The 21,392-nt window shown below is 33.3% G+C and overlaps 11 protein-coding genes and 2 pseudogenes across 13 annotated transcripts, besides 2 other annotated features; 6 read left to right on the top strand and 7 right to left on the bottom strand.

Moving 5' to 3' along the window:
* Nucleotides 1-10,027: part of a mobile genetic element that runs on past the window's edge.
* TVAGG3_0509870 (uncharacterized protein) lies at nt 184-657 on the bottom strand (the record flags this gene model as incomplete). Its single annotated transcript, XM_051236885.1, has 1 exon — nt 184-657. One exon carries the CDS (start codon nt 655-657, stop codon nt 184-186), a length of 474 nt encoding a protein of 157 aa, XP_051094709.1.
* TVAGG3_0509860 lies at nt 2,646-4,496 on the top strand (annotated as a pseudogene). The gene has a single exon. A coding segment is annotated over exon 1 (1,851 nt).
* Nucleotides 6,053-6,340, bottom strand: TVAGG3_0509850 (uncharacterized protein; the record flags this gene model as incomplete). Its single annotated transcript, XM_051236884.1, has 1 exon — nt 6,053-6,340. The coding sequence occupies one exon, from the start codon at nt 6,338-6,340 to the stop codon at nt 6,053-6,055; it is 288 nt and encodes a 95-aa protein (XP_051094708.1).
* TVAGG3_0509840 (uncharacterized protein) lies at nt 6,386-6,814 on the top strand (the record flags this gene model as incomplete). Its single annotated transcript, XM_051236883.1, has 1 exon — nt 6,386-6,814. One exon carries the CDS (start codon nt 6,386-6,388, stop codon nt 6,812-6,814), a length of 429 nt encoding a protein of 142 aa, XP_051094707.1.
* On the top strand, nt 6,842-8,133 carry TVAGG3_0509830 (uncharacterized protein; the record flags this gene model as incomplete). The annotated part of the gene is made up of 1 exon (XM_051236882.1): nt 6,842-8,133. A coding segment is annotated over one exon (1,292 nt), but the record flags the coding sequence as incomplete, so codon positions are not given.
* TVAGG3_0509820 (uncharacterized protein) lies at nt 9,326-9,760 on the bottom strand (the record flags this gene model as incomplete). The annotated part of the gene is made up of 1 exon (XM_001583306.1): nt 9,326-9,760. One exon carries the CDS (start codon nt 9,758-9,760, stop codon nt 9,326-9,328), a length of 435 nt encoding a protein of 144 aa, XP_001583356.1.
* Nucleotides 10,028-10,702: 675 nt separating the features above from the next.
* On the bottom strand, nt 10,703-10,996 carry TVAGG3_0509800 (protein of unknown function, DUF4106 family; the record flags this gene model as incomplete). Its single annotated transcript, XM_051236881.1, has 1 exon — nt 10,703-10,996. One exon carries the CDS (start codon nt 10,994-10,996, stop codon nt 10,703-10,705), a length of 294 nt encoding a protein of 97 aa, XP_051094705.1.
* Nucleotides 10,997-11,304: 308 nt separating this feature from the next.
* Nucleotides 11,305-12,328, bottom strand: TVAGG3_0509790 (annotated as a pseudogene). The gene has a single exon. A coding segment is annotated over exon 1 (1,024 nt).
* A 2,341-nt stretch (nt 12,329-14,669) lies between these two features.
* Nucleotides 14,670-15,236, top strand: TVAGG3_0509780 (uncharacterized protein; the record flags this gene model as incomplete). Its single annotated transcript, XM_001583307.1, has 1 exon — nt 14,670-15,236. One exon carries the CDS (start codon nt 14,670-14,672, stop codon nt 15,234-15,236), a length of 567 nt encoding a protein of 188 aa, XP_001583357.1.
* Nucleotides 15,237-15,323: 87 nt separating this feature from the next.
* Nucleotides 15,324-15,890: a mobile genetic element.
* Nucleotides 15,891-15,896: 6 nt separating this feature from the next.
* On the top strand, nt 15,897-17,662 carry TVAGG3_0509760 (RNA polymerase II transcription regulator recruiting protein; the record flags this gene model as incomplete). The annotated part of the gene is made up of 1 exon (XM_001583308.2): nt 15,914-16,384. The coding sequence occupies one exon, from the start codon at nt 15,914-15,916 to the stop codon at nt 16,382-16,384; it is 471 nt and encodes a 156-aa protein (XP_001583358.1).
* Nucleotides 17,663-18,431: 769 nt separating this feature from the next.
* On the top strand, nt 18,432-19,775 carry TVAGG3_0509750 (armadillo (ARM) repeat-containing protein family; the record flags this gene model as incomplete). The annotated part of the gene is made up of 1 exon (XM_001583309.1): nt 18,432-19,775. One exon carries the CDS (start codon nt 18,432-18,434, stop codon nt 19,773-19,775), a length of 1,344 nt encoding a protein of 447 aa, XP_001583359.1.
* Nucleotides 19,776-20,292: 517 nt separating this feature from the next.
* Nucleotides 20,293-20,631, bottom strand: TVAGG3_0509740 (Golgi SNARE BET1-related family; the record flags this gene model as incomplete). Its single annotated transcript, XM_001583310.2, has 1 exon — nt 20,293-20,631. One exon carries the CDS (start codon nt 20,629-20,631, stop codon nt 20,293-20,295), a length of 339 nt encoding a protein of 112 aa, XP_001583360.1.
* A 188-nt stretch (nt 20,632-20,819) lies between these two features.
* On the bottom strand, nt 20,820-21,281 carry TVAGG3_0509730 (chromatin organization; the record flags this gene model as incomplete). The annotated part of the gene is made up of 1 exon (XM_001583311.1): nt 20,820-21,281. One exon carries the CDS (start codon nt 21,279-21,281, stop codon nt 20,820-20,822), a length of 462 nt encoding a protein of 153 aa, XP_001583361.1.
* Nucleotides 21,282-21,392: the final 111 nt, after the last annotated feature.

Below are 21,392 nucleotides of genomic sequence, written 5' to 3'. Positions count from 1 at the left end.
TCAAGTTTATTAGTTAACGGGAGGGTTAGATATATTCCATCGCAACTGAAAAATGATGACAACATGACATTTAGACAACAGTCCTGGAAATAAATTTTATCGTTAATGTTTACGTTAATGATTTCATTAATTTTTTCACGAATGTTTTCAGTGTCACCATCAGTTATTCAAAAATAAATTTTCTTATAAAGCTTCAGGGTCAATTTCTTCAACCATTTCACTTCCTTCGTCAATGTCAATAGAAGCTTCTTCAACCTTTGGTAAGAATTTCTGTATAACATCTTTGTTCGTTATTGTCTTCAGAGATGAAGGATAATATTTCACATTTGTTTCACCTTTCTTATATTCTTTCTGTTCGGAAAGATTTAAAGCAATACTGAAGAAGTCAACGTTAGAGTTCTTTATGACAGTATAATGAGTATCTTTGACATTCACGAAGAAACTCTTTTGTTTCAAAACTACTGCTAACTCGTGTGAAGTATAACGTTTGCGGTCAATGACGATAGCTAATGGTCTGACATACTGACCAAACTTAGATTCTTTCACAAACTTCTTGTTAAAGATAACATTAACATTTGAAGCATTATTGAACTCATTCTTGATGGCAGTAGCGAGAGCATTGTATGAAAAGAACTTGCAATCTTGCATGTGTTTCATTAAAATAAAAATATTAAATTATTTGAAAAATAACTTAAAAAAAATCTAATCTAATTTTTCAAAAAATATTTTTTTTATTTCCTACTAAAGATGTATCGGAAGTTGTCTAAGTTCGAACACTCGGAAATAAAACAACTTCTTACAGAAGCTAACATAGAAGTAGCAAAGCATTACGCAACAAACAAAAAGCACTCGCTGACATCCTCAATGACTATAATGGTGCAATAAGTTATGATAGAATTCATGAGTTCATAAAGCCGCAACGCGGCGAGGACGAAGTCCATGCAAGAGCATTTCCTTTAAATGACGTTGCTATTGACTTATATCATAGACGTTCAGTACCTCATGAAGTAAGAAAGAGAAATGTTTTGACATAACAATGCAAAACGTTGGTGAAACAAGAAGAGAGACGACACACTGAAACAACAGAGAAGAGAGATGTTTAAGAGCGCTATAGAACAAGTTCGCAAAGCTAACGATGTCATTCGTTCCATTGACGACAAACCAAAAGAAGGTGAGAGATGGTTAAAGAAAGATGAAGAGAATAGGAAGAGGAATGTTAAGACAGGCAATAGACTCATTGACTTTAACATCGAAGCTTTAGATGAACCAAACAGAGACTACTTACACAAACATTTCGGTAAGGTTTTCATGAGACTCTTAGAGAAGATTAAAATAAACTCACAACAAAGATGGATGGTATGTTATAAACTTGGTGGAAAGTATGAATGTTCTACGTTAAACCTCAATAATATTGGAACATTACTACATCAGCTCTTGAAGGAGAACTTTATATCAGAGATAGAAGCAAATGCTGCAGGTATTGTTGAAATGCACTATGACTTCTTCTTGACAAACATAAAGAATCTTACTGAAATAAAGATGTATGATTTAACAGAATATGAAGGCTTAACGATGTCAGATGTAAAGAAAGGCAAGCCAAAAAAGAGACCCTATAGAGATGAAAGCACACTGACAAATGACCAGAAAGCCATTTTGGAAGCTCTTAAGCAAACAGGAAACCCAGCACTTATAGAAAGCTTTTGGAAAGATAATGGTGAAAGAAGTTTTATAAGAAGAGAAGCGGTCAGTTCTGGAAGTATCTTTGCACATTACTATAAATCTTGAACGCTACCAAATCTTCAATGAACTGAACAAAAGAACTGCAACACTTATGACAGAAGATAACTGCTTCGTTTATGCTTTGCATTCAGGCTGGAGTAAATGAAGAAACTATTGACCACATGAGAGAAGTCATTCGTGTTAGAGACTTTCCTCAAAGTAAAGTACAAGAAATTTCTGACGCAACAGGTATAGCATTTAATGTTACCATTGGTTACTTCAATGACTCAAGACATAATGAAATAAAGAGATACATACCAAAAGAATGTGAAACTGTTCGAACTATGACTTACTTCTTGTTGAAGACCATTACATGCTAAATGAAAGATTACCAATGACAACATATTTTATCATTAAATTATAAAGAAATTCTCAAGATTGTGGTGGAATGAACATTGAGAAACAGATGAAGATTTATACAAAGAGAGAAAACAAATATGTAGTTCGTTATGATAGAACAACACCGTTATGGATGTTATGAAAACATTGTGGAGTGCAAATATTTCGAACCTATTTCTTATGGAAACTTTTCACATATACGACTGACTTATATAAACAGAACCTTGCACCATTTAAAGATTTCATATGCTCCAAAGTATTGTGTACAACTGAAGAAGAAAGCCGAGTCAAAAGAAGTAAATAAAAATAAGTGCAAGTTCATTCCTGAGCACGTTTTCCTTTGCTGACTTTGAGTCAGTACCGATGGTTCATAAAGCTTTAACATATGTTACGACAGTGAAGATGGTTCAGTGAGTGAAAGCATTTGGGGTCAGAACTGTGCAACAGAATTTTTGGAACGACTTCCTGACAAGAGTTTAATATATTTCCATAACCTCAGTTTTGATATAAACTTCATCTTAAGACACATGACAGTGAAAGGAACTCCATCATTAAAGGTTCACGAACAATGCAGATAACGGGAATATATAAAGGTAAAGCAATCATTATTAAAGATTCATACACTGTTATAAATAAGAAGCTTAAACTATTTCCTGAAATTTTCATTTGCAGTGTGGTGAAAAGGAAGTATTTCCGTATCAATATTATTCAAGCTCTTTATTAGCAAATGACAACAGAACTGGTGTCATTTCTGAAGCGTGTAAGTTTATCCAGGATGCGGATACGTTCATGAAAAACATAGATTCCATCAAAGGTTGCAGAATAGATGAAAACCACTTCGACTTAGAAAAGTATAGTACATTCTATTGCAAACAAGATGTAAGAATTTTAAGAGAAGGTTTTGTTAAGTTCCGCAATGATATTAAAAGAATTTGATTTAAACGTTTATGACTACGTTAGTATTTGTTCTATTGCTAACAAATTGTTTGAGAACAGAGTGTACTTCCCGAATGGAAATTTATATGACCTCTCAAATAAACCAAGAGAATTTATTTCACCTGTATTCAAGGTGGAAGATGTATGCTGTCAGATAACATAACAAAAGAGCGAAAAGAAACTCATTGCTGATTTCGACGCTGTTTCATTATATCATCAGCTATAGCAAGACTTTATACTTTAGAAGGTATTCCAAAGGTTATGAAGAAAGAAATTAAGCACAGAGTATCTCATGAACATTTATTCGATGACGACCAAAAGGAACCCATTGGTGAAAAGTTTATGTCTGGCTTCTTTGTTCTCATTAAGATAACAGAGATTGGAATACATAGACACTTTCCTTTAATAGTTTGTGACCCTGAACTAAATCCAGAACTTAACGTTCCCAGAAGTTCAAACACTTGCTGTTTAATGTATGTTGACCAATAACATTACAAGACCTCATAAAATATCAAGGTGTCAAATGTGAAGTTTGCAAGGATACTATTACGATGGAAACAGAGATATTAGAAATAAGAGATGAAGTAAAGAAGTTGTTTGAGTTAAGGTTAAAGTATAAGAAAGAAGGAAATCCTTTGCAGAAAATATAAAGCTCATTCTGAACAGTATTTATGGCAAAACTATTCTATCTCCTATTGAGTCAAAAATAACCATAGTAAATGACAAAGATGCTATAAGATATGCCATCAAAACTACAACCATATAGTGAAGTTCGAAGGTTTGGATGGTTCAGATAAAACTATTTTCAAGCTAACGAAAAGTATTTGCAGACACTTTAACTTCTGTACACTTGGTGTTAATATTCTGTCAATGTCGAAGAGAATAATGAACGAAGTATTGTACTGCTTGAAGATATGGGACTTCAAATATTTTACCAGGACTGTGATAGCATGCATATTTTTCAATGAAGACATACCAAAGCTTGCAGCAGAGTTTAAGAAGAGATACGGTCGCGAACTTATAGGAAAGAACTTGGTCAATTTCATTCTGACTTCGCAGAAATAACACCTGGAAAACAAAGTTTAGCATACAAGTCAATATTTTGTGGAAAGAAGACCTACATAGACTTACTCATTAACGATTTAAATGAAGTTGCATTCCATGCACGTTGTAAAGGTGTAAAACAAGACGTTCTTGCTTTAACAGCAAATGAAATGTTTCCTGAAGCTATACAATGCTATTACAATGAAGATAAGAACATTCACATACCTGTTGGAACATATGACAAAGACTCTGAGTTCAGTTTAATGAAACTTTACAAAGCACTTCATGATGGTCAAGAGATTGGATTTGACTTATGTAAGTCTGCTAGTCCTTGCTTTGCTGAAAAGTTTAACTTTTCTATTCAGACTAAGACTTCATTCATAAGAAAGCTTAAGTTATGAGAACATGAATGAGAAAAATAATGAGGTCATTTATTTTTGTCAGCAGTGAGGTCATATAAGATTATATTGACGTTTGAATGCACTGTATGAAATTTTTGTAAGTTTTCCTTTTACAGTCCATGCATTTACATACAGAGTTCCACATTTATTGTTTTCCATTACATGAAGCTCTCTATAGCGAATTCCATTAAAGAAATAGAAGAGGTCTTGTTCTGGGTCATAGTATAAATCATCGAACTCATGTTTTCCATATGTTTTAACTTAAATGGAGTTTTCACCAATTTCATCTACATAGTTATAATTTATACCATTTGCTTTACATCTGTTTTTATTGTTTTGTTGTGATGTTACATATCTTAAATTTTCTATTCTATTGTCTGTTCGTATATGATTTATATGGTCTACTTGAGGTAAGTTGTCTGGGTTAAGTATGAATTGTTCTGCTATAAGTTTGTGCTTGAAGTATTTTTGACCGTTTAAACATAACCTATAATATCCATCGCTCATCCATTCACTCACAATTTTTCCTGTAGATTTTTTCCTAATATTGTGTGGATATTCTGTGTTAATTTCATAGTCATTGTCATGTTCGAGTGTTTGCCAATGTCCTTCACCTTCCATGCCTTTCACTCAAATAAAATTTTCAGAAAAAAATAAAACTAGCGTAGATTTTACAATACTGCGATGGTAGAGTTTAAGAGTTGTGCTTCAATGTAGAGACAATCTTTCCCATCTGGAGGTAAGAACATTGGGCAGTTATGGTCATGAGTGGAGAACATGTCTATCCAAAACTCACGATTGAAGCCAGTTAATTTATAGTATTTAGGGTTAGGAAGTGGTGAAGTTCTTGTATGACCAATGAACTCATTTTCAACTCCCTTACTTAAGTTTGAATATAATATAGCTTGCTTTCTATCCCAAATACCTGGAAATCTAATTTCGGAAAAATCATTTTTCCTCGGAAGCATTGCATCATAATTGAAAACATTTTTGAAATCATCACTTGGTTCAGAGATTTGAAATCTTATACGTAATGGATTTTCTTTCTTTTTAGCTACTTCATTGAATGGTGAGAATACAATGAATTGACAGTCATGTGTTCCATCTTCATTTGGTACAAACTCGTAATGAAAAGCTATTAATCTTTCTACAATTCCTTCTTCTTTCAGTTCTGCAAGAAAATCACGTAAAGGCTGTAAAGTTTGTACTTCAATGTTAAACTTCTTTTGAAAATTTTCGTAAAATGTAATTATACAGTCTTCTAACGTCGTACTGCCATTGAAGTATTTGTATATGTGAATGTTTTGGGCGCTTAAAGACTGTTCGTCATTTTCTATCTCGACTTGAAGTATAAAGTCAACCTTTCTGAAAGCACGTGTTATATACATAGATGTTATGCCAATGTACTTCTCTTCATTTATGTTCACAATCCAGACTGTTGGAAACTTAAACGTTACTCTGTTCCCCTTTATTTTGACGTCAGGGTTTTCACTACTGAACGCAACAGATAAAGGTATTTGTCTATACATTTAGTTCCGATAAAAATAACACATTTACTCTTTCTTTGCTTCAGCTTCTTCTCTAGCTTTTGCTTCAGCTTCTTCTCTAGCTTTTGCTTCAGCTTCTTCTCTAGCTTTCTTCGCCAGTAGTCTTGGGTTCTTTTGTCTTCCAGCAGCTAATGCAGCAAGTTGTTTTTCACTAAGTTTTCTCTTTGGTCTCTCTGGCTTTTGTTCTTGTTTTTGTTCCTTCAGTTCGGATAAAATTTGCTCACGAATTTCTTTCTTCAATGCTTCAACATCTATGACCCCTTGGGTCTTGTCCGTAGGGCTTGTCTGAGTCATTTGACTGCAGATAAAAAACAAAATTAAAACTTTAACCGATGTAAAATGAGCTTGTCAAAATCAGAGCGAGAGTCTATTATATTAAATGACGCAAGAGGAATACAACATCCTTTCTATTACGTAAGTCAGAGTAAAGATGGTAAAATATACGTAAGAAAAAGAAAGGTTCCATTAGCGAATGCAGAAAGCGACAGTATTAAGGTGCATGGCACCGAGGGCGAAGCCCATGTTAAGCCTTCTATTCAAACTGAAAAGTCAATAGAACCAGAAGAAAAGAAGCCAGATGTACTTTCAATAACGAACCAAGAGCTTATTGCAAAGTTCGTGAATTTCATTGAAAAACAAACCGAGTCAAAGAATCCTGACCCGCCAGTGAAAGAAGTTGAGACAAAAGAGAATGTACAGTTCATTGAAAATGTCAAGAAACAACTTCCACCACGAATGCCAAGAAGAAGAGTGAGAATAATGAAGTAAATAGATATTTTTATCTGAAGTAAATACATGCAGAACGAACAGTTAAACGAATTTACTCCAGCAGAGCATATTCATCAGATTCGCTCATATTTCGATATCATAGACAATGCAGTTCAAATTGGTGACACTAATAGAAAATATTCTGACGCAAAGATTCCATCACAACCTGGAACTGCTAAAGATAACACATGGGTAACATTCAATCTCTCACCTCCTGGTGAAAATATGTTGGACCTTTACAATACATTCATTACGTATAAAATGGAAGGTCAATTTATTGTAGATAAAGAAATTGGTTCAGGTTCCAATAAAACAAACCCACCAGGATTTTGGATTGGTTTCGATGACGCTTTCTATGCAGTTGCTGGATATCAAATCCTTGCAAATGGTCGTATCGTATATTCTCAAGACAACGCAAGAGAAGAAGCATATATAACTTCAAACTCACAAACTACCGAACAAATAAAGAAAGTAGATGTTTTCTCAAAGACTCGACATGAAGATGTATGGAGTCATTCGGGAACATGCAGAACAGGACAAATTGTTAGTGGTCCAATTACAGCAGGAAAATCATTTGATTTTAAGCTTCGTTTAAGAATTCCTGTTAGAAGATTCCTTCCACTAGAAGCTATTCGATTTATTCCAGCTTTTGCAGGAAACATTCAGCTTAAAGTAAAGTTCAGTAGCGACGCCTTACAATGCACATCTATATCTGTAAATGATATCATTGCTTTCAATCCAACTCTTAAAGTTGCATTTGCTTCAGATTCAAATCCACCGACAAATAAATTTGTTCCATGGAATGAACCATTCACTATGATAACGAAGTCAGTAGAAGCTAGTGGAACAGTTACTATTACAACTGTAACCCAGCAACTATTTCGAACAAAGATGGATTTTAATGAATGTTTCATTCATCCAAAGTCATTCTCTTTAGACCCTAACATTTATACAGAACTTGTAGAACATTATACAAACGAGGCTTTATGTTTTCCTGTTAAAGTTATGGATTGGATTCCTATGGACGGTTCATTCTCAAAGAATACAGATAGTTCAAGTGCAACATTTACAGCAGCTTATACGCCTATTAATGTTAAAAGTATTTGGGCACTATTTAGAAAGAAAGACAACTATTATGTTAATTTTGAGAACCCTAAGTTTAAATATCTTCAGCTTTCCATGGGAGCTTATGGAAATATGCCTGCAGAACCTGAAAAAACATATGGACCTGTATTTTATGAAATGGTTGCGAACGCTTGCAATACAAACAATGATATGATAGGATTTAATGAAGATGTTATGAGGTCATTGGTGGATGATGGTAGTGTGGAACATAAATGGGATAGCTATGACAACACACATTTCTTATGTGGTTTTCCAACAGAAGTGGACTTTTGCTTCCAGCAAGGTCAAACATCTACTGCTCCAATAACATACAAATTGTCTGTTAAAGGACCTATTGAACTAGCAACTGAAAATGTACCAAAGCCACTTATTGGATTTATGAGGGATGTTGCTTTGCCATTCAGGTGCGTGCTAATGGCATCCCCATAATAAGATTAGATGACTATAACTTAGCTACGGACGACAGTGAGGAATAAAGGATGAACGTTTATTTTTAAAGCTTATAAATGAGTTCTTCATCAAGCTCTCGTGAACCTTCACCATCTATGAAACAAACTTTACCAAAACGATTATGGAGCACCTATTGTATTCTTACGAGCTGCACAATGCAAAGAGCAGTCTCACCAAGGTTAGGTGTTCCACCAGCTCCTGTCAAAAATAGCATTTGGTCAAGTCCTTATATAAGATATGGTCTCCACTAGGTTTGCTAGCTACAGCAGGAGTTTATGATGTTGAAAAGAAATAAAGCAAATGTTGTAAATAATACTGAAGTAGCTGAAGTTAAACAAACTTCCAACACCTTCGCCAAAACCAACGCCTTCACAAGCAAAACCTTCAATGACTCCTGAACCTATGGAAGTACAAACTCCTGTTCAAAAGTCAATCCTAAACCGACTCCAACATTTAAACCAGAACCTACTCCTCAAATAAATCGTAAAACTCCTGCGTTTCCTTACTAAAAAATAACGTTATTTTTATTTAATATTAAAATTTTTATTTGATTGAAATGACAAATAAAGTCACTGAAGCAATGAAACAAAAGTTTTTGTAATACATTAAATCAGGAACTTCCAGAAGGTTTTTACATTCATACTATGAAGGATGGTAGAGTTCAGTTTAGAAAGATAAAGCAACCATTAGATAAAGAAGGAATTTTGAGAAAGATTAAACTTCATGAGGACAACATTGCTGAACTTAAGAAGAAGTTAGAAGAGTTGGAGAAGAGAGAGTTATAAAGCAATGAATTCAACAGGGTGAAAAACCGGGTGGAAAAAAGAGGTGAGATTTCACCACTTCACCTAAATTTATTTTGTGCTATGTTTTCATACGTGTGAGGGTGGTGATATTATTATTTTATATAAATGTGGGAACAAAAATAAAGCATATCTACTCAACAGGAATGAGACCCTTACTGACTATGTATTCGTTTAATGCTTGATGAAAACAATGGTACATATTATCGTATGGGTATACACAACGTCTGTTTCCATCGTCGTCGTATATGTAGAGCTCAAATCCAGTCCAACCTTCTTTTGTACAATATGTAGCTTTATTTAAGTATGCATTTATGTAGATAGGGCAATTTTCTTCATCGCTCCAGAAATAATTTTTCGTCATTGTTGAAATAGTTTTCGTTCCTCTACGTCCATAAGGAATGTATGCAATAAATTTAGCATCATAAGGTATTATAATATATTCAGGGTTTCTTTCATCGTCAATGGGTCTGTCTTTGTTAAAATGCATGTTTCTCAGTTTTACTTGAGTTTTGAATAGTTCACGGAAACGTTCTGGGAAAGAGTCATAGTAAATGTAGTCAGACATGTCTTTGTAATGAAATAAAAAATTAAAAAAAATAAAAATAAGGTTATTTTTTATTTAGTGAGGACGGTAGTGAATTTGTTAGTGAAGTCGTTAGTGAAGTCATTAGTGAAGTCGTTTATGTGTCAGACGGTTTTGTAATATTTAAGGTTAAGTTGGTGTTATGGTTGAGTTGTAAAATATACGTTACCGGTTTCGTAAAGTGTCAAAACCGCTAAGTGGTGTACGGAGGCGCGCAGTGCCACAGTACGCAACTTAGAGATACTAACTACATAAACTCCTGGAACGTTAGGGTCAAGTCTTCTTATTTTCTCAATAGTTGCATACTGGTCTGTTTGTTCTCTAGCTTGTGGTTGTACTGAGTTTCTCAAAGCAAACCATTCATAGTTTGCCCATGTTACTGTTTGAACTAAGTCAGAGTTAGAATATATCTTATATCCCATGAAAACTTCTGGAGCATATTGGTATCCGACATAGAAAATTCCATTGCAACCTTTCTTGTCAGACAACTTGCAGAAGTTTTATTTCAATGTCTTGTTCCACGTATAAGAATGAGTTGTCAATAGAAATAATATGAAACCCGTCGCAAGCAATATCTACTGTTGTTGAAGAACCTTCTCCAAACTCACCTACGTTTCCATAAGAAACAGCAGTTGTATATTCGTAATTCCAGGAACTATTTCTGACCTTCTAATGCATTGTCGCATTCGTTATACCATTCGGAAACATTTCCGTTCATGGCATCCAAAACTGTTGGCGTTATATTCTGAGCGGCGTACATTTCATATGGGTAAAAATATAGAATAGTTGGATTTATATATCATAATAGAACCCACTCGGACCAAGCTTTTACTTTCTTCCTGACTGAGTTTTTAACTCTTCTTTTTCCTTCATTGCCACTACTTTCACTAGATGAAGTTACTTCTTCACTACTTTCACTTTGTTCTACTCTTCTCTTCTTCTTTGTGTCGCTTTTGGTAACTTGCCCTCTGCTTCAAGTCGTTGCATCTTTGCCTCATGTTCACCTAGTATGTTGTAAATTTCCCATGTCCTTTTTGCCTTTGGGCTCTGGTCGCCCATCTCAGGTAACCTATATCCTAGAAAGATTTTGTCATAGTTTGTATTTGAGTCTTCGCTTATTGTTTGCATGACTCTTTCCTGAGTTTCCGGTTCAAGCTCTTCAACAGAGCTTGTCCATATGGAATAAGCTCGTTTCCAAATATATGTTTTTGTAGCCATTCTTTTCTTTCCATGTTACCAATAATATCTTTTGTGAATGGGAAAGCTTTTACCCAACGTTTCAGTCTTGCGTCATTTATTTCTGTAGTTGGTTTTATTTTGTCAAGGAACATGTTTTTCAATACTAACATTTCATTTGTACTGTCCATTTGAGTTTTCTTAAATATTCATCCCTTCTCATTTCATTGTCTGCAAAGTAAGTTTTTATGACATTTTGCAAACTTTCGTTTGCAAGGTCATGTACAATAGGTTCTCTTCCTTCTCTCTCCCTAACTTTCTTTCTAAACTCTTCACCAAATATACCATCTCTATGGTTCTGTGTAGTTCTTTGAGATAAATGTTCTAGAACGTCAGGTGTTATATTTCCCTCAGCCATGTTCATTTCATACTGGTCCAAAATATCTGCATCTTTCATATCTTTCAATGGCATTAAAGCCGCGCTGAAAATACCCGTTATATCTGGTTCACCATTCACTTCCATTGCGTCTACAACTTCTTGGAATTGAGGTTGTAAGTTTATGAACCACCTATCCGGATTAGCTTTATGACCCCATTCATTGTAGTTCCATAGTCTGCAGAAACAAAAGTAGGTTTGTTTCCATATTGGTTAGGTTCTGAATGAACTTTAAACAATGTTTCATTTCTATATGTTTTGTTGAAATTTAACCTTTTATTTTCACCGAGTTCAGCCAAAGATTGAACGTTATATGGTCGTAAGTAAAAAGGATTATTGTATTTGCGTACATTTTCTTTCAGTACTTCCATTCTTTGCTGAATATTTTCATCTGATGTTGGAGTCTTTTGTATGTCGGTGAACATTTTTCGATATTCTTCTACTATGTCAGCCGAATTTTTCTTAGACTCTTGGAAAGATTCCATATTCACCTCATACTCTTGTTGAGGGTCAAGATTTTTCGGCTGTTCCAAATCTTCATCTAGTTCTGTGAAGTTAGTTTCCAAAGGAGGGACTTGTTCGTTTCCTTCAGGCTCTTCTAGCTGTTGTTGCTGAACTATTTCTTCCATGTCTGGTTGTATCTGAACTTCTTCCTGTGGAGTTTCTTGTACCTCATCTGGTGGCATTTCATATATTCCGAGACCGTTTTTAACAAGTTCCCTATCTAAGTCATCCGGACTCATAAACCTTTCTTCTTTCGTTCCGTCTCTATTTTTTACGCGTTTCATGAAGAGAGTTGAATTATCATTTAGCTCTGACATCAAATATCTCGGAGTAAATTCATTCATGTCATTTGGATGATATGCTATTAAATCATATCCCTTAGCGAGCTTGTATTTTCCAGGTTTGAGATTATATCCGATTTGATGCTGAACCATAAAGCTAAATAGGTTTGGGTCAGTATTTCCTTCCTTGAACTTTCTAATAGCTTCTTTATATCTGTCACTAAAGTCAAGAGTATCTGGGTAACCATAATCTTCCTTAAGCATTTTTAAGAATTCTTGGTTTCCTTTTTCTCTACTTCTTTTATGTCCTTGCTCTGTTTGTGGTTGTTGTTGTGCAGGGTTTTGAACTGTTGGTTGTTGTGCAGGGTTTTGAACTGTTGGTTTTGGTTGTTGTTGTGGTGCTGGATTTTGAACTGTTGGTTGTTGTGTTGGTTTTGGTGCATGCCTGTGTCTGTGTCCATGTGACGATGTAAATGTTTTAGGTAGTCCTGGTGCAGGTGCTTCTCTTGGAGGGTTTGGTGGTATATAAGTTCCACCAGCTGGCACATATGTTCCATCTGCAGCATAATGTCCTACCTGACTTTTCGTTCTTAAGAAAGCATTTACTAGGTCTGTTTTGGTCTGTTGTAACTCTTTTCTTGACTTTCCACAACAGTTGCTCTAACGGCGTCATAGGCACTTTGAACTGCCTGTCTCGTTGCTGCATCTGTTATTTTCGTCATATTTTGTGCTACTTCTCTTAACTCTTTGTCGAAACCTTCAGACTTCAGTTTCTTTCCAGATGAGAAGTCGTTCACTAGTTTCACCTTACTATGAAGAGCTTCGAAGGCATTCTTAAAGCCAGCATTCATTAAAGCTTCATTTGAACTGTCTTCATCCGCTTGTATTTTTGTCCTTATTGACCCTATAAGTTGGGCTGCTTTAGCGTTGGCTTGGGCATCTAACCAGTCATTATTAGCTTTTATATATTCTGCGCTTTTCATTGCCTTTTGCATGGCTGCGTCGTTATTTTTACTTTCTTGTGCTAAGTTTTCATACTGTACGGTTTGGTTTTGCAACTGTAAAAGTTTTTCTGCCTTTACATTTGCTTCAACTTCTTTTATACTCATCGCTATCCATATATGTCTTCATGGCTTTTTGTTTTATCTCTTCATCTTTCAGTACTTTATATTGAGTAGTATGTTTTTTCATATTTATAACATCTTGTTCCATTTTTGCTACTTCTGCTGCTTTTTGACACTTTTTTCGCATATTCCTCTGTACTTAGTTCTTTCAGTTGTTCTTCTTTCTTCTTTTTTCTACGTTTAACTCATTAGTTTCTTTTGTCTGTCTGTCATATTCTAGTTTCTTTTCGTTTTCACTTATTTGTTTCTGTATGTCTATGTTTGACTTTTTGACATCTGTTATTTGATTTTTGAGTGAACTCAAATTCATTTGACTTTGAGGGTTATGAGCTGTTCCGTCTGCAGCTCCACCATAGCCTGCCATTTTCGCTAAAAGTGCCGCTCTTAAACCTCCACTCTGTGCACCAATAACTCGGTTTAAAGCATAGGGTTGCTTGACATTTGTTGCAACATAGTGGGGTCATTCATAATTTGTTGTTGCAACTGTTGTTGTGGTGTCAGTTTTACTATTGGATGTTTCAATGCTCCCTTCCTCTTACGTATATTCTTACGTAGCTTACGTGGCATTTTAAGTGAAGTTAAAAAGCGGTTTTTGACAGATGTTTATATGACACTTTTTGTTCAGCACAAAAAACTACTCGGTCAAAGTGTTGTCAGTTTTGTAAAATAACCGTCTTATCTCATTCTATAAGGAGAAAAGGCTTCTCAAAGTATACTTCCTTGGAACGCCTGTAACTTTCCTGTAGCGACGATAGACCCTTACTTGTCCGGACAAAGTTATACTATTTTGAGTGCTCTACAAAAAAGTCAACGGCGACGACTCTCAAAAACCGTTGTGTAAAAAGTTTTACCGTTGGACAAAAAAGTATATATAGAAAACAAAAAACGTTTATAGTTCATTCAATATTTGAGATAAACCGTTTTTCCAACGGTAACTATTAAATAAAATAAAAATAGAGGGTGTTACCGTTGACGAAAACGGTTCATCTCAAATATTTAAATATCTGTCTTTTTTGGTCAGTTCATTTTTATCTAATGGAAGCCAACGCTGTTAACCACAATTCAAACATTAACAATTCTCAACCGCTAACCAAAGCCAAAGCCCACAACCTCCAAGAACTGGCACAGCGGTTAGAATAACCACCAAAAAGTCTAACAGCGAATTAAGAGAAATTCTTCAACAAATTTGCTCTAAATATCTCAAAGACGCCGAAGAAAACACACAACCAGACGCTACATACAATACTCAGTTCTGTGAAGTTCTGAACAAAGCAATTACTAGTTCAATTGAACTTACTAAGACAATTCCAAGTCCAATTGAGCTTAGCGATGTCTTAGTTCAGTATTTTCCAACATTTATTAAGCTTATAATGTTGAGAACTTTATACCAAGTTCGTCAAAATCTTCCTCGTTACATCCAACGGTCATTCGACAAGAGAATTGCCGAATTCCAAGTCTTTAGTTACGGATATGACGAAGATGAATACGTTGACGAGTTCGGAGACAACTGTACAAAATGGTTTGAATGTTATACGACAACACAATTTGAATTCGACTTTCTCGAATTCAACGCAGCAACCATTCATATCATTGCTCTTTACCTTTCCGAACAACAACAAGACCTCGCAGATGGAGATGTTGTTACTGTCGTCATGAAAACTCCTGAACAATTCGGAAAAAAGAAGTCTCTAATTGCCAAATTCGTTCCAGGACATCAGCTTTTCCAACGCACAGAAGTCTTCTGTATTCCTGGAACTAAGTTCTTTGTCAGGAGCGAACTCAAAGAAAGATATAATGTGTCATTCAATTACACATTATATAATGTTTTCGACCCAGAAGAAGGCTTCTTCCCAGAAGCAATGGAGGAGGAAGAAGAGGAGGAGGAAATACAAGACTCTATCCAAGAAGAGTCCTCCGAATTCACACCAGAAGACTAACAATTTTCCGAATAAAAACTTCATTTATACTAAACATCTTCGGGGCTAGAGGGCGCAACGCGCCTGGAAGCCCCACTCACCTGACCTTGTATTATTATAAAAAAGAAAAAATAAAGCACGTTAAAATTTTTCTTTCTTGATTTTTTACAAAATCTACTTAGAATTATGCAAAATATGACTAAATAATTATAAATTTCAAGTTAAATTTTAATTTTGATAAATAATTTAAATTTCAAAATATCAAGTTCAGTTCGACTATGTATGTAGTAATTCCTCAATAAAGTGCCAAAACCCTATTAAAATATATGAACATTTTCAACATTTTAATGTTTTTATTTAAAAATTTGATGGAATATGAGCTTCAAACAATTATTATGTAAATAAAAATAATTAAATATATGTATTTATTCGTATTACAACCGTAGTAAGTCGATTCTTCCTTTCTTCTACTGAGATTTGAATTTGATTTCGAATTGTAAAGAGATTCAAAGGGAAAATACTAGCGGATAAAAACTACCTCCATGAAAGGGTCATAATGGAGTCAAGTTGTATTTTTTGATATTTTTTGCTTTTCGAGCCTAAATAGATAGCCAAGATAATGCCTAAAAATAAGGTTCTAAATTCTGAAGTTTACATGATCCTCTCGTGTGCACCCTTAATATTTGTTCATTTTCTGAATGAGCCAGAGCCTTCGCAAGACATTCACCAAGAAGAATGATGAGAAACTTCTTTCTATTATCAAGTCTATTGGTACACATAACTGGAAGAAGGTAGCAGAGAAAATGACAAATTTCACAGCAAGACAATGTAAAGATAGGTACAATATCTACTTAAAAGAGGCAAATAAACAAGAACCTTGGACCGCAGAAGAAGATCAATTGTTGATTAAGCTTCAATCTGAAATTGGATCTCATTGGACACAAATTTCCAATTTCTTTGAAGGAAGAAACATCAATAACATCAAAAACAGATGGCACAGATTCATAAAATTCCGTGTTGAAGGTGAAATGGCAAAGAAAGAAAATGAAAATCAGGCAGAAGAACAAATTCAGCCAAAAGACGATCATCATAGTATAAGTTTCCCAGATTTATTAAAGGGCATTGAATTCCCACAAGACGAAGCTTTCATGGAATTATGCTTCTTATAATTTGTTCATTCTTCATAATCATTCATAAAATAGATAGTTACTTTACTTTTAGGTAATGAAATGTTAAGAATAGATTAATAAATATTAATGTAACCACTTAAATTTTTTATCTTGCCATTTTGAATGATTTTTTCCTTGACGATTTAACGCTTTCAATTATCAACGGATTAATATATATATGAACAGAGAAAAATATAACTAACGTAATGTATAATAAAACATTTTTAGTAATAAAACAGAAAAAAGTACAATAATTTAATACATAAAAGCAAACTTATGACCAATTGTTATCAATGTGAACTGATTTACCTTAATTATTTTGCCATTTAAATTTAAATTAAAAAATTAAACCAATGAAATCAATTGTGTAGTAATTCTAATAGGAAGTAAGTTGCAGTGTACTAGTTTATGGAGTTTGGACAAGATTTCCATTTTGGGTTGTAGTTGGAGGAGTTTTAGACATTGAAAAGAACTTAAATCTATCTGGAAAGCTACGTTTATAATTAAGAAGCATCAAAATAACAATCCATGGTAAAATATTCCAGAAAAATTGAGTTGTAATCCAATCAAAAACGTGCCATGTGATTAAATATCCAATTATTATGCCAGATATATGCCCAATGAAACTGGCGTTTGGAACTAAAATAGAAATTACAATGCAACTGAAAATCGGCATGAATGAAATTGGAATCTGATAACCGAATACATTTATCTGTGACGAGTAACTAGCGATGATTGTTTCAAATCCAAATAAAACACATGAAAATCCAACTCCATTTATTTCTGGATTGATATCGAAGTGTTTTCTTATTAATGAGTCGATTATTGGAGGAAGAATTGTAAGAATTACAATATATTTAAAGTATTGTGAAATTTTTAAATATTTTTCTATTCCTCCTATTGTATAAAAGCTTCCAATATTCATTACTAGGTGAAGAAAAGAATAATGAGAAAAGCTAGCAGTTACTGTTCTCCAATATTGTTTTCGATCTAAAATTAATTGTGAATTACTTGCTACGTTTTCGATTGGAACATTTCGGCTGTTTAAATAGTAATATATTATGCAAAGTATGATGATAATTATGATTGTCAAAGGGGCATTGAAGGCATCCAGAATCGGAGGTCTGTACGCCATCAAATAAAAATAGATTTTATATGAATAATCCAGTAGTGCATGCTTTATGATAAATATTACTAATATCGAACAACCATGAAGTTCGGATTATAATATCATTTTATAATAAAAGATTTTCATTCTATTACATTGATAACTTTTTCACATTTTCTCTAACTTTGAGTCTATATTAACAATACTGTAATTTTGAAATCATATTTGCAAAGGTTCAATAGCGGTTCGCCTTATTTTTGTTTATATTAACAATGGCTCTTATTTCCAGACAAAAGGGGGGAACTCATTTTTTAGACCAAAAAAGTGGCACCTGAGGAGATTGTTTCTGCTTTATCTGATCATTGAAACGGAATTGATCCACGTTATTAGTATGAAACAATGATATACTAGGGACTAAAGAAGATTAGTATTACAAAAACCCAATTATTCGATGTTCAACTCATCATATCTTGCATTAAAGTTGATACCTTTATTTTTTCGAAATATTACAACAGTAGCAACCTTACGTATTACCAATGATAGCCAGAGTACTATTTTGGCATAAAAAATTTAAAACGATATTAAAACAACAGATTGACTAGTCATTCTGGTATAGTATCATGCATACTACCAGGTGATAAAATCTCAAATATCTTAGCTTAACTTCCGTTTGATTATGAGATACATATCTAATTTTGCTTGTTTTGTAGCCATAGTCACTAACTAATAACATTATTATGATAAGAAGACTAAATGTGCGAGTTTAATATACATTTGATTCAGATTTATTATCGAAAATCAAATCACAATATATATACTTGTAATCATTGAGAAACATATTTCACTGAAATAATTTGAGAAATACTGTCCCAAAATTTTTGATTCACTTTTTTAATTTGATTGCAGGGGGAATAAATACTCGCCCCTAAAATTTATTGTATGAATGAAATTCAAAAGGATTTTGACGAAAACTCAAACATTTCCAATGACGATATCAAAGAAGTACCTAAACAAACCGAAGAAGTAATTAATCTTGTTAATTTTATTCAAGAAAACTCAAATAACGAAGAAATTTTTGGTCAATCACTTCATCAACTCGTTGAAATACTCATCAACAATTCACGTAATGATCTTCAGTTGCTAAAATGCATTGACCATACCAAAATTTTAGAAGATTTTATGAGCTTTTTATTTTCTGAAAATAAGGATATCGTACTTGACTCACTGAAGCTTCTAAGTGCAATCACAACTTATAATACTCAATATTCATCTTTAATTTTTCAAAATGAGATGTTGTCAAATTATTTGAAGCTCTTTGAATCATCATGCAATGAAATAACTATGAATCTCATGATTTTAATATTGAATAACATGAAAGGTTTTCAAGAGCTTTGTCTTCTATTTTATGATTATTTTATTCGAGAACCTGAGAATTATTCATTAACACCATATTATGCATTATTCACACTAAAAGAATTAGATTATTTCCAGAAGCTAGATAACTTTCAATACGCTAAAATTATTGAATCTTTAGAACTATATATCGAATCAGGCCAAAAAGATGCAATAATATATTCAGGATTAGCTATTATAAAGGGAATAAAGCATAACATAGAACCTTTTAGAGAACACTGTGTTAAGCATGATTGGAATGATTTATTTTTAACAAAATTTGTCTTTCATCCATTTTTATTAGTTAAGAAAGTCGGATACAAAGGATTAAGAGCAATTCTTATTTATATACCACATGAATTTCTATGTGAATCTAATTTTGCTCCAATCAAATCAATCTTCGATGGTTTATTCCCTCCAGATGAATCAACCTGCCAAATGCTTAATTATCTGAATGAATATATCGAAAGATTTCCAAGTTTTATAAATATTTTTGTAGTTGAAACAATTGAAAATGATTTAACATGTTTTGATCATATGATTTCTTTGTTGTTAGATAGAACTCAGATTTATTCATATTGGTGTATTAAAGTGATTAATTCAATAATTATGAATGTCTCTAAGAGTCAATTAAATAAGATGCATCCTGATGTTATAATTCCTCTAATTTTGGAATGGATTGAAACAACTGATGATAATACTTTTATTGGAGAGATTCTCACTGCACTCCAAGTATGGATTAATTGTATGCAAAATGATACGGCAAGAGAATTTCTCTGCGAATGTTTCAATATTTTAAATACTGAACACATTTTTAATGAGCTTGCTGAATCTGATGATGAATATATTGCTGATTTATCAACAAAAATTTTCAAGCAGCTTACAAGTTGATTTTTCCATTAATATGGCTCTAAAAATCACTTGGTTTTCTCCAAATGAATACTATGATGTGGTATAGCTTTCATAGTTGAGTATCAGTAATTCTTTCAGCATCTGAAATGAATATACTTAAATAAGATAATAGAGATTTAAACTCCTCTAGGTTTTGCAAGTATAAATTTATGTGCAAAATCGACAATAGAACTTATATGTTAAATTTGATGTATTGACATCTAATCTATAATATTATTATTCAGGAATTTTTATTATTAATCTCAAATGCATAATTTCCTTGATATCATTTAAACCAGCATTTGTTATCAAATTTAGGATATTTCCCATGAGTTTATCAAATGCTTTTCTCATTTAGTAAAATCCAATAAAATAAATATGAATTATTTATAAATAATTTCTTATATTATATATTAAACAATTAACTGGATAGAAAGTACTTATATTTTTATCTTGTATATTTGAGTTTAAAGAACAGAAAACAAATATGAAATTTATAAATGATAAAATGATAAGATTAAGCAAAAATCTTCCAATAGAGCCAAAGGAAAAGTATAACTCCGAGAACAAATAGAAATGTCAAAGTTGTAGGGCTTAATCCTGTTTTCTTGAAAATTTCATCAACTCCTGAGAGCAATCTATTAACAAGATCTTCACTCTTTTGGAATGAATTTTGCATTTGATCAAGTAAAGTGTTGTGTCTTTCTAGTTCTTCGCCTAACGCGTTAGAAACTTGTTTCAAAGCGCCAATTGTTTGTTGCAAGGTGTCAACCTGATCATCAAATTGATCAACCAATGGATTCTCTGGATCGGCTTGCTTATTACCCCTAAATATCGGATCGGTTTTTCTACTCATCTAAAATTTTTGACAATTTTGACAAGTAATCGAGCTGTATAAATTGTCAGAAATTATCACTGTGTATAAGAATCAATTGTAAATGAATTTAAAGCGAACATTTTGGTCAGAATCAGCACGGAAAACACATACGTCTATAGGATTCCATCAATTATAAAAAAATAATTTGGTTATATAAATATTAACATTTATTTTGGAGCCTCGCCTTCGTGGTGGGCTAATTTACCAGATGGATCAAGCTCTGCTGGTGGGTGTTGTAATACTTCTAATAATTTCTGAGTAGTACGCTGGATTTTTCTTGTCCATTCTTCTTCTGGAGTATTTGAGAATTGCTTCATCTTTCCGTCAAACCAAATTTTAGCTTCCATAGCCATATGTGAAAAAAGTGTATCTGCGCCGTTATATTCTTTTGCGTTTGACCAAATAAGATTAACATCCCTAACAAATTGATCAATTGTACTGTAGGAATTGTTTTTAAGCTTTTTTTGAACTTCGTGAAGCGACATTGGCTCTTTGATAATTTGGAGATAATCTGGAGCTCCATCTTTATCTGGATCGACGAGATCAATAAATGGGAGACAAATTGGCTTAGCAAGTAATTTTTCTATAAGTTTTGCGCACTTATCAACCTGAAATTTAGTAAGTGTCATCAAAATTGTCACTTTTTTTCAAAAAATGATGTATCAAAAATGTAGAATATTGATGAATTCTGCTTATCCTAAGAGAATATTATCGATTATTTTAAAATCAAGGATTTTGAG

The sequence above is a fragment of the Trichomonas vaginalis genome, chromosome II, assembly GCF_026262505.1.
Source record: "Trichomonas vaginalis G3 chromosome II, whole genome shotgun sequence".
NCBI lineage: Eukaryota > Parabasalia > Trichomonadida > Trichomonadidae > Trichomonas > Trichomonas vaginalis.
This window is presented reverse-complemented; position numbering and strand designations above follow the sequence as displayed.